At 44.8% G+C, this 11786-nt stretch overlaps 1 protein-coding gene across 2 annotated transcripts; it reads left to right on the top strand.

The window, feature by feature from the left end:
• The first annotated feature begins 2778 nt into the window (after nt 1-2778).
• On the top strand, nt 2779-8454 carry PNRC1 (proline rich nuclear receptor coactivator 1). 2 transcript variants are annotated; one of them, XM_070418105.1, is made up of 2 exons: nt 2779-3467; nt 4154-4398. In XM_070418105.1, exons 1-2 carry the CDS (start codon nt 2928-2930, stop codon nt 4208-4210), a joined length of 597 nt encoding a protein of 198 aa, XP_070274206.1. In that variant the 5' UTR covers nt 2779-2927; the 3' UTR covers nt 4211-4398. The 2 variants fall into 2 exon arrangements, with proteins under 2 accessions (XP_070274206.1, XP_070274205.1); XM_070418104.1 differs by lacking the exon at nt 4154-4398 and adding an exon at nt 5798-8454 and having other exon boundaries at nt 2793-3467.
• The last annotated feature ends 3332 nt before the right edge of the window (nt 8455-11786 follow it).

Genomic DNA, 11786 nt, shown 5'->3' with positions numbered 1-11786 from the left:
GTGCCCTTAGCTCTTTTTCCTACTCTTTAATACGTGGTTTACTTTTCAATTAAAACAAAAACAAAAAGAAACTCCTCTAAAGAAACTGTTGAATTAACAAAAGTAAGACCAAGGCATGCTCTCGAACCAAAAGCTTTAAGAGCCCTGAGGACTGCCCAAGATTTACTTCAGCCTTGAATGTCTTGCTACCTCCATGATTGGCCCTTTGGGCCCAGACAAGAGCATCGGACCTTTTTCTTTATATCATATAGCACAGATGAAACCAGGTCTGAATATTAAAATGAGACTTTACTAAGGGCCTATAGGAATTAGAGACAAAGAGTAACACAAAATCCAATAATCTGATTCATAAAACCTGGATTGCTCTATTCTGGCAGTTCATTCCAGCTCATGGTCTCTTGGTGGCCACCATTTATTCAGGTGATAAGATTACCTTTCTTTTTTTTCTTCTTTTTAAAAATATTTTTTTATAAAAGTTTATTTGAGCCAAACTGAGGACATATACTGGGACGCAAGATTTCAAATGCTCTCTCAAGGTTACCTTTCTTAAAGTACAGAATCCATGGTCTAACAGGAAGCTTACCATTCAGGCCTCAAAAGAATACACTAAATACCACACACAATAACTTACAATAATAGGTGTCCTTGATTAAGGGCCTCACTGAACTGACTGCAATTAACAGCCCCTGGAAGATAAATTATTCCCCAGGACAATGTGATGTTACCCCTAGATAAAGTCAAACGTTAGGCCTTGGGATATAGTAAAAAGAGCACTGGACTAGGCATTAAGAGTTCAAGTGATTTAGTCCCTGACTCACTGTGTAACCCTTAGCCAAGGTACTTCATCTTTAGCGGCTTTATCTCAACCTATTTTTTAGGATTAGAGTAATCCTTTAGATTAGAATAAAATGAGAGAAGAGACGAAAAGTGCCTTGAAAAAGTAGAAACTGTTAAAAACAAAAGAATTAATTCATTCCAAAGGTTTCATAATCTTTGTCTACTCTTCACCAACTCTTGCCAGGCCATTCTCCTCACCAGGTCCTAATTCAATTTGTAGACCAGAAAATTTGAATTAAAGGCTCTCTAAGATCTTTTACAGCTCTTGAAGTATATGATTACCATTCATCCAATGAACAGAAGCACTTACTATGTATTAAGCGTTGGAAACACACAAAAAATGAGTAAATCTAGCAAATATGATAAAATCCAACAATCATTAATGATGGGCTATAGTATTAAAAGTTTATGTAAAGTTAACTGAGAATCATTATTCTGCATATTACTGCTGCCAAACCTTGACATCCTATATAATAAAAGGGTAATATGTAAATCAACCGAACGGTGGAACCAACAGTCGCTATAATGTGCACTGACCACCAGGGGGCAGACACTCAACGCAGGAGCTGCCCCCTGGTGGTCAGTGCGCTCCCACAGGGGGAGCACCACTCAGCCAGAAGCCCTGAGCCAGGCTCACTGCTGGCAAATGCTGGGCTGAGACAGTGGCGGGAGCGCAGGCCAGGCTGAGGGATCCCTGGCCCCAGTGCACAAATTTCATGCACCGGGTCTCTAGTTAATTATAAAACACTTATCAAGCACTACAAAGCTGAAAAGTATTGGTTAGAAACTGAGGATACAGAGACGTATAAGATTATTAGGTTCTAAAAACCTACCATCTAGTATGGCAGGCAGTATGGATGTTAAATCTCTGTTCTTGCCAAACCTAGACTGGAGTTCAAGTTCTGATATTAATTTACTGTATGATGTTTGACAAGTACTTCTTGCCTCTCCAAACCTGTTTCCTGTCCTATAAAACGAAGAGCTATTCCTTAGCGTTGTGCAATTCGTATGAGATAATTTACGTAAAGAACAGTTCCTGGCACATCAGCTCTTGTTTAAGTCGCCACAGTTCTTGTGTGTGTGTGTGTGTGTGTGTGTGTGCGCACACACACACACACGCACGCACGCGCGCGCAGTGCGGGCACCTGATGAGAGCAGAACATTGTGCTGCAGAGCTGTTTCACTTTCTCGGGGTCGCAAGCCTCCTCCATTGCTTCCTATTCGCTCTTAGGCGGCGTTCTGTGATCCCAAAGTCTCATGGTCCTTCAAGTACGAAGGCAGTAATATTCCCAACGCCCAATTACGGATTTATGGAAAACTTTTTCTCTATTAAGGGGCAGATTTCAATCACTTAATTTCACTCCCTTAATTCTTACTCCGATTACCAATGGCTAACGAGCAGCGTTGCTCAGCCGGGTAAATGGAAAAGAACGTGAACCACGACTGATTTTCTTCACGGTTGCTAGGAAAGAAATCCCCATAATGTACTTTGAACTCTTAAAAAACAACAACAAAACCCGAACCGATAATGGGCTTGAAATAAGACATTACTTCCCCAAGGTCAGTGGCCTTGGTGCTTCCGGATTCTTTCTCCCTTCCTCCCGCCCCCCAACCTCATAACCCCGCAAGCCCATTTCCAAACTCAGCCTGACCTCTGCCTGCAAGGCAAGGTGCGGGGAGAAGGAAGGAAAAGGGCGGGGGAGGAGCGGCGAGTGGAACCTCATTGTTCGCCGGGCCCACTCTCCCCGACAGGGCCGGCGGGCGGCGCCTGCGCAGTGCGCGCTCTTTGTGCCCCGCTGCAGCAGGCTGCTTGTTTGTGTGTGTGTGTCTTTCAGAGGCGCTGGAGGCGGAGCCGCGGGCGTGGCGTGCCCCGTCGGGCTCTGATTGGGTTTTCTCGGGGAGGTGGGTGGGTGATGGGGCGGAGCTTCCGATAACAACACTCGGAGCTGGAGCGGAGGCTGTTCGTTGCTGCGCCGCCACCGCCCGCGTCCTCGTCCGCGCTCCGCTCGCCTCTCGGCAGCAGCCGTCGCCCTGTCCTCCGGCTTCGCTTGCTCCTCCTCCTCCTGCTGAACCATTTTCCTCCCAGAGCTATGACCGTCGTCTCCGTCCCGCAGCGGGAGCCGCTGGTCCTGAGCGGCCGCCTGGCACCCCTCGGCTTTTCCGCCCGCGGTTACTTCGGGGCCCTCCCGATGGTGACCTCCGCTCCGCCGCCCTTACCGCGGATTCCGGACCCTCGGGCACTGCCCCCCACCCTCTTCCTCCCTCACTTCCTAGGGGGGGACGGTCCGTGTCTGACCCCTCAGTCTCGAGCCCCAGCACCTTTGCCCAACTGCAGTCTCGCCCCGGCGGGGGGCACCCCTCGGGCCGCTCCAAAGAAGCGGCGAAAGAAGAAGGTGCGGGCCAGCCCGGCGGGGCAGCTGCCCAGCCGCTTCCACCAGTACCAGCAGCACCGGCCGAGCCTGGAGGGCGGGCGGAGCCCCTCCGCGGGCCCGAGCGGAGCGCAGGAAGTCCCGAGCCAGGCCGCCGCCTCAGCCCCGGGTCCTGCGGCTGCAACCCGAACTGAGGAAGCGAACCCTTTCCCCGGCCCGCTGCCCCCCGCGGCACCCGGCCAACCCTCGTTACGGAAGGAGGTGAGTGCCGCGAGGGGGCAGGGGCCGTTGGGGAATTCGGTCCTTAGGCGGCCGCAGCCGGGCCCTGGGGCTGGGGCTCTGCTCGTAGGGGGGTCGGCCTGGGGGGCGGCTGTTTACTCGGGAGGGAAGTTTCCGTGACGCCTGCTCTGTTCTTGCAGCGGGGGCCGGGGGGAGGGAGAGGCTCGCGGTGGCGCCGTTGATTGGCTCCCGAAGGCCAGCCAATGAGAGGAGCGGCTGCGCCCCAGCAACAGCCCCGATTTAGAAGCCTGGCGGCGTTCCAGGGGGTTTCAGCGTTCGGGGCGCGCGGTGGGGGAGGCGGGATGGGGCCCGGGGGTGACGTCAGCGCGCGCTACGTGCGGAGCGCTGGGGCGCTGATGAAGGAGGCGAGGCCGGGAGCGGGTGGCCGGGGGAGGGGTGGGGGGCCGCTTGCTTGTTTTCCCGGCGGTGGGGACCTCCGGCGCCGGGCGCGCACACTCACGCCGCTCGGGTGCGCCGTTGGGAATGGGCCGCGCTGGCTCGAGTCCCTGGGGCTGGCTCTCTGCTGAGCTGTGAGGGCGCCCATCCAACTGGGGCCCTGCCCCTCGCGGGGCCGCCCTACTTAGCTGTGCTGTTTAACTTCCCAGAGTTGACTGCCGCGGCGGCGCAGTTCCTCTTGCCGCTTTGAAACGGTGTATTTTGTGCGCTAGTGTATCCGATGGACGGAATTTAACGATGTCTGCCGTGTACTGTACGGGACTTCTTAGTGGAAGATGTTTTACTGTGTCCAAACTGAAATTCTCGGAAGAAGACTTATCCATTGAATCGACGTTATGCTGCCCAGTTGTCATGCCCCTGGACTGCTATAAAGTTGATTGAAAACCTCAGTGGGATTAAATCGTTAAAATGACTTGAAATTCACCTTTATATCAAAATAAAACGTTTTATTGACTCAGTTTCAAACTTTTTCACATTAATGAAATGAAAAGTCACTGCCATTTGTTGAAAGGCTGTTGCACTGAGAGATTTGCAGCTTATCTAGCGGTGCCCTTGGAAAAATTAAATTTGTTGGCGCCAATTCCTTAAATTATTTTAGATTGCTTTCAAGTTTTAAAATCCGATGGCTGTTCTGAAATATTAGTGATAATGTAGCGAGTTTTTGTGCTTTGATTCCAGGTCAGTAAGACCCTTTCTCTTCCAGAATGATATTCAAGTAGGGACTCTATTAGCAGCTTCCCTTACGACATGGAATATGTTAACCAGTTCTTTCTATATTTGTGTCCTGCTTCCCTACCATATTTCAAGTGTTGGAAGGGCAACGTGATTAATGGGTTACTTTATACTTTCCATCCAGCCATGCCTTCCTAGAAGGATCACTTGAGTTAAGAAAATAGAATTAGTGTGGCAGCGTTTTTGGAGCAGCTGTGAAACCAGAAAGTGTAGGGGACAGGCAAAAAACTTGGTTTTCTGATTTGCTATACCTGGAAAAGATGACAGACTGATATTATTTTAGTATTTGAGTTTTTATTTTAGTATTTAAATATCTGAAAAATTTTGTTTTCAGAAGCTAGTAGATAGTTTTTCTGGATACTTAATAACCATTATTCAGAAGCTAGGAGATAGTTTTTCTGGATACTTAATAACCATTATCAGAACACTTCCTCGCCTAAAATCTGACTTCTGCTAATAAAATTTTTATTTATTCTGAATTAACTTTTTGACAGTACCTGTCTTAAAGGTAAATAGTATACCTATTAACATAGTTTTTATTTATTTTTTTTTATTTTTTATTTTTTTATTTTTCGCTTAAAGTATTACAAAGGGTATTACATAAGTGTCCTTTTTCCCCCCCCGCCCTTGACAAGCCCCTGCCCTCCCTTACCCCCCAGTGTCTTATGTCCATTAGTTATGGTTATACATAGTTTTTATTTTTAAACAGACTCTCAACCAACCAAAATGAAAGCATTAGAAAATTTTTCTTGGCAGCATCCTATTGTAAAAGCACTGACCTTTGTCAGAAACAGGTTGGCATTACTCTTCCTTACAGTTATAGAAAGATGGACTGGGGGTTACTTTGGGTTTTTTACTTAGACATTTTAGAACTGGCTTATACATTGCATACTGGTAGCAGTGGTGATCAACTATATTTTTAGTGGTATACAAACAGATATGTGCATGTTTGAACATCCAGTGATAAATGCAGCAAACATACGGTTTTAACCAAGACAGTGAACTAAAAGTTCAATGTAACTAAATATGTAACTATTTAAATATATATTAAATATATAATATGAGGCTTGTGACTGGTTTCTATCATGAGACTATATTCACTTTTATGTTCCTTGTCTTTATAGGTTTTAAAATCAAACATGGGAAAATCGGAGAAAATTACCATTCCCCACGGGCAGCTTGTTCATGGTATGCATTTGTGTGAACAACCAAAGATAAACAGACAGAAAAGCAAATATAACTTACCACTAACCAAGATCACCTCTGCAAAAAGAAATGAAAATAACTTTTGGCAGGATTCTGTTTCGTCTGATATAATTCAGAAGCAGGAAAAAAAGCCTTTTAAAAACACTGAGAACATTAAAAAAAAGCATTTGAAGAAATCGGCATTTCTAACTGAAATGAGCCAAAAGGAAAATTATGCTGGGGCAAAGTTTAGTGATCCACCTTCTCCTAGTGTTCTTCCAAAACCGCCTAGTCATTGGATGGGAAGCACTATTGAAAATTTCAACCAAAATAGGGAATTGATGGCAGTACACTTAAAAACTCTCCTAAAAGTTCAAACTTAGATCTCGGATTTCAATATGTATGTAAAACATAGAGTTTCCAAAATCCCTGAATTCTTGAAAAGAAAATTGGTATAGAAATGGAAATTTGCCTTGTTGTAACCTAGGAGGGCAAAAGATGGGTTTTAAAAAATTACAAACAGCTTGTATTATGTTTTATATTTTGTAAATACTGTATACCATGTATTATGTGTATATTGATACTTCAGAGGTACATTATAGTTTTGTTATGAAAGTATATGTATTTTGCCCTGCCCAAATGGTAGGTGTTTTGTATATATACAATGGAGAAAATTTTAAGTGTGTGCTAAGGCACATGGAAGACCAATTTATTTGCACAAGGTACTGAGAGATTTTTCAAGAAACAGCTGTCGAATCTCAAGGTGAAGATCTAAATGTGAACAGTTTACTAATGCACTACTGAAATTTAAATCTGTGGCACAATCATTGTAAACATGAGTTTGTCTGTTTCTCTAAATTGATTTCTGCCTTCTAATCTGTAATTACTGGAAAACTTCTCACGTTTACTAAACTTAATTTCTGGAATTTGGTTTATATCCATATCCAAATTTAAAATATCTCTTAATTTTAATGCCAACAAAATCGGTTGTAATCAAATTCTAAAATAATAATTTGGCCCCTTCCTCCCCCTTTTATAGTCTTGACTCTTTGTGTGTGCCTGTTTTTCATGTTTGTGTGACTAGGAGGTGGACTTTCACTTTACTGGCTAAATGTGTTTAACTTTATACTAATTATCCATCCTCCATCTGGAATTTAGAGCGTTCCATAATAGTACCTCTTAGGGGAGGAATTCCCCATTTTACAAATGGAAATGGTTGTGGTCAAAAGTAAAGCTGATTAGTTGATAACTTAGAATATATTTATATATGAACTGTTTCATAAAGTACTATTTCAGTTGACCATACCATACGTTTTTAGTGAAAGAAATGACACTTGTTTGGTTTGCTGGATTTATATTGGTGGTACTTGAACCAAAGCAAGCATAATTGATGTTAAAATAATAGATGGAGATTTGGATTCTGAAGCTTGCTTGAAGATAAATATGGCAGCTAACGTATTTTTGTTACAATTTAAACTGTTCTTTTACTTCGTAGTATGTAGTTTTTAGTTACAAAAAACTAAAGTTTATCTCAAAAAGGAATGTTTTTTTTTGAATGGGCAATATTTAGACATGAAAAGGAAAAAGGTGTTAAGAGAGTATATAGAGGATTCTATAAGGTAGAATAAAGGTGCTACCGTCCTTACATTTTACCCTCAGACTATGCAAAACCAACAAAGGATGTTCACATGGCCTGCAGAGTCAGGTCTTACCCTCCTGTGCCATTTGGTTCACATGGGAGAGGAGGAATTCACTTAACTTTCTGGCTGTACAAAGGTTGGTAGTGGTGTGGGCATCTTAACTTAGAATCACTATTGACTTGAGTAGTGAGAGTATAACGTGTTACAGCTGTCACAAAATCAGAATTAATAATTTGCTGTCTTGTAGATGCAGCTCATATATAATTCAGCCAACCATTATTCTTTAGCACTGGCTTTGTTTTTTGTTTTGGGTTTTTTTGTTAATTACCCGAGGGTATTTTTCCATTGATTTTTAGAGAGAGTGGAAGGGGGAGAGACAGAAACATCAATGTGAGAGAAACATGGATGTGAAACACTTGCCAATTAATTGGTTGCCTCCCACACATGCCCCAACCAGGGCCAGGATTGAGTCTACAGCTGAGGTATGTGTCCTTGATGAATACAACCTGGGACCTTTCAGTCTGAGGGCGGGTGCTCTATCCACTGAGCCAAAAACCAGCTAGGGCTGGCTTTATTCTTTTATGTATGTAGAGAAAGCTATACTTCATTATGTGTGTGTCACACACACATACATAGCTATATATAGCTGGCTTTAAAAATGTATTTAGAGAAGAAAGATACTCTTTTTTTTAAAATCTTTATTGTTGAAAGTATTGCATGTGTTTCCCTTCTTCCCCCATTGACTTCTAGCCCACCCCAGGCCTTCACCCTATTGTCAGTGACCATGGTTATGTATATGTGCATACAAGTTCTTTAGTTGATCTCTTCCCTATCTGCCACCCTCCCCGGCCTTCCTTCTGAGGTTTGACAGTCTGTTCAATGCTTCTATGTCTCTGGATCTGTTTTTGTTCATCAGTTTATTTTGTTCTTTGATTACACATATGAGTGAAATACTTCTTTCTCTGACTGGCTTATTTCACTTAGCATAATACTCTCTAGGTCCACCCATGCTGTTGCAAATGGTAAGAGTGCTTCCTTTATTACAGCTGCATAGTATTCCATTGTGTAAATGTACCACAGCTTTTTGTACCCACCCACCTGTTGATGGACACTTGGGTTGTTTCCAAATCTTAGCTATTTTAAATTGTGCTGCTATGAACATAGTGGTGCACATATTCTTTCTGATTGCTGTTTCTGATTTCTTCGGGTATATTCCTAGAAGTGGAATCACTGGATCATGTGGGAGTTCCATTTTTAATTTTTTGAGGAAACTCCATACTGTTTTCCACAGTGGCTGCACCAGTCTGCATTCCCACCAGCAGTGTACTAGGGTTCCCTTTTCTCCACATCCTTGTCAAAATTATTTTCTAGTTGGTGAGCTTTCAGCCTTGTAAAACACTTTCTAAGGGAAGTGTTAACTGGTAAAAAGAAAGACTAAAATTCTTGAAGGCATGACATAAGGAAATAGACAAAGACTGAAATTAACCGTACCTCTGCTACGCTTCCCATTGGCTAATCAGCAAGATATGCAAATTAACCACCAACAAAGATGGCGGCCGGCAGCCACGCAGCTGGAGCGAACAGGAGGCTTGCTTGCTCCAGTGATGGAGGAAGCCAAGGTTCCCCACCTGCCACGGCCCGGCTCTGAGCTCTGAAAGCAACTAAGTTTCAATTATAGAAGCTAAACAAACCCCAGATGCCTGCTTTCAGCCGGCTGCGGCCTCAGAGCTGGGAGCGCCAGTGACGGCAACAATGTTTCAATTATAGAAGGTAAATAAATCCCAGAATAAAAGAAAAAAAGGAGAGGCTGGGAGCTTCAGCCGCCGGCAGGCTTGGCCAGCCTAAAAACTCTCAGCCCCTCATCCAGACTGGTCAGGCACCCCAGTGGGGACCCCCACCCTGAAGGGGGTGTGACCAGCTGCAAACAGCCATCAGCCTGTCACCCACGCTGGCCAGGCACCAAAGCGGGACCCCCACCCTGATCTGGGACACCCTTCAGGGCAAACCAGCCGGCCCCCACCTGTGCACCAGGCCTCTATCCTATATAGTAAAAGGGTAATATGCAAACTGACCCTAACAGCAGAAAGACTGGGAATGACTGGTCACTATGACACACACTGACCACCAGGGGGCAGATGCTCGATGCAGGAGCTGCCCTCTGGTGGTTAGGGCGCTCTCACATGGGGAACTCTGCTCAGCCACAAGCCAGGCTGATGGCTGCCAGTACAGCAGTGGTGGTGGGAGCCTCTCCTGCCTCCTCAGCAGCGCTAAGGATGTCCGATTGCAGCTTAGGTCTACTCCCCACTGGCAAGTGGACATCCCCCAAGGGCTGCCGGACTGCCAGAGGGATGTCAGATTGCCATCTTAGGCCCAATCCCTCGGGGAGCAGGCCTAAGCCAGCAGGTGGTCATGCCCTGAGGGGTCCCAGACTGCGAGAGGGCACAGGCCGGGCTGAGGACCCCTCCCCCCCCCCCCCCCAGTGCACAAATTTTTGTGCACCGGGCCTCTAGTCTATGTAATAAGAGCCTAAGCAGCCTTTACAGTGCGATGACCAGAACGACCAGTCGCTATGATGTGCACTGACCACCGGGGGGCAGATGCTCAACGCAGGAGCTGCCTCCTGGTGGTCAGTGTGCTAAGCGCTGCTCGGCCAGAAGCCAGGCTCACAGCTGGCGAATGTAGCAGTGATGGCTGGAGCCTCTCCTGCTTTTGCAGCAGAGCTAAAGAGCAGGCGGACATCACCCAAGGGGTCCTGGACTGCAACCGGGCCTCTAGTAAAGTAATAGATTTTATAGTTTGAAGAGTGAACAAAACGAATTAGGCTTCAGATAATATTTGGTGAAAAATATTAAAAGTTGAATAGTTTTGGTGTTACAGTAAAATACTATTTAGCAGCCTTAGTCCCTTCTAGCTGCTGTCACAAAATACTAGAGACTGGGTAGCTTATAAACATTTGTTTCTTACAGTTCTATAGACAGGGAATTTGAGCTGATTTGGAGTCTGGTGAGAACTCACTTAAATGGCGTCTTTTCATTGCATCCTCACATGGCAGAAGGGTGAGGGAGCTTTTGGGGGACTGATTTTGTACGGCACTAAGGCCATGCCTGAGGGTTTTGCTCATGTCCTAATCACTTCCCAAACGTTTCACTTCCTAGTAATCATCACCTTGGGGTTAGGTTTCAATATAAATTCGAACCATAGTGCAACCCAGTTATTATTCAGCCTTTATTTTTCTCCCATTGAAGTCTCTTGTAGAATTGTTCCCAATGTTTCTATGATTATATTGGGTATTTTTGGGGGTGTAAAGCAAACATTGCGTTTGCAGTCACCAGCTTCAGACCTAAATTGTAGTAGCCTGAAAGGGGGCTTATAAGAGGTGAAAGGTTTGTAAGTCGAGTATGTGAGTAGAGAAAATTGTTTTATGAAGTGGCACTTCAGTCTAGAACAGTGGTCCGCAAACTGCAGCTTGCGAGCCACATGCGGCTCTTTGGCCCCTTGAGTGTGGCTCTTCCACAAATACCGACTTCTGCGCATGGGCCACGAAGTTTCAATTGCACTGTACCTGTGCGCCCGCACGTGGTATTTTGTGGAAGAGCCACACTCAAGGGGCCAAAGAGCCGCATGTGGCTTGCGATCCGGTTTGCCGACCAACAGTATAGGTGAGTAGGCTAAATAAAGTACAGGCCGTATCCCCCTTATCCACAACAAAATGTCTGAAGAGGTAAATCAAAAGTAATTTTTTTCTCCCAGAAGGTAATGACTAATTCTGGTTAAGTGTTGTCTAGTTGGGAATATGACACCATTGAGTTGGACCTTAAAACATTCAGTAGTATTTGACATGAAAAGAACAGGAAAATTGTCAAGAGGAAAAAGTCGGAGCAGACAGTTGTGTGAAAAGATGTAGACTAGTTAGTTCGAGAACTGCAAGGAAGGAAGGTTCAATGTATTGAAAGGCATGAGGATAATAACATGGAGGGCCTTGAATGTCATGCTAAAGAGTTTCAACTTTATTCTGTAAGCATGGTATAGCCATCAAAGGTTTGAACAAGGGAATAAGATTCCTGCTTCAAAAGGAAACAAGTGAAAAGACAGGGCAGGGCAAAAGTAGGTTTACATTTGTGAGTGCATGAAACAATGATTAATTATTGTATTCATTATTTTCCATACAAACAACTGTAAACCTACTTTTGTTCCACACTGTATAAACTGCTTGGAAAAGGAAAGCTTAAGACAAGACAACCACTTGAAGATATTTCAGTAGTTCGAAAGAGAAAAGAGCCTAAATGAC

The sequence above is a fragment of the Myotis yumanensis genome, unplaced genomic scaffold (genome assembly GCF_028538775.1).
Source record: "Myotis yumanensis isolate MYYU_CA2020_CCGP unplaced genomic scaffold, mMyoYum1.0.hap1 SCAF_6, whole genome shotgun sequence".
NCBI classification, from domain to species: Eukaryota; Metazoa; Chordata; class Mammalia; order Chiroptera; family Vespertilionidae; genus Myotis; species Myotis yumanensis.
This window is presented reverse-complemented; position numbering and strand designations above follow the sequence as displayed.

Coding starts and splice junctions, on each gene's coding strand:
- PNRC1 (XM_070418104.1), top strand. CDS start 2,928: ATGACCGTCGTCTCCGTCCCGCAGCGGGAGCCGCTGGTCCTGAGCGGC. Junction 3,468..5,797: donor AACCCTCGTTACGGAAGGAG/GTGAGTGCCGCG, acceptor TTGTCTTTATAG/GTTTTAAAATCAAACATGGG.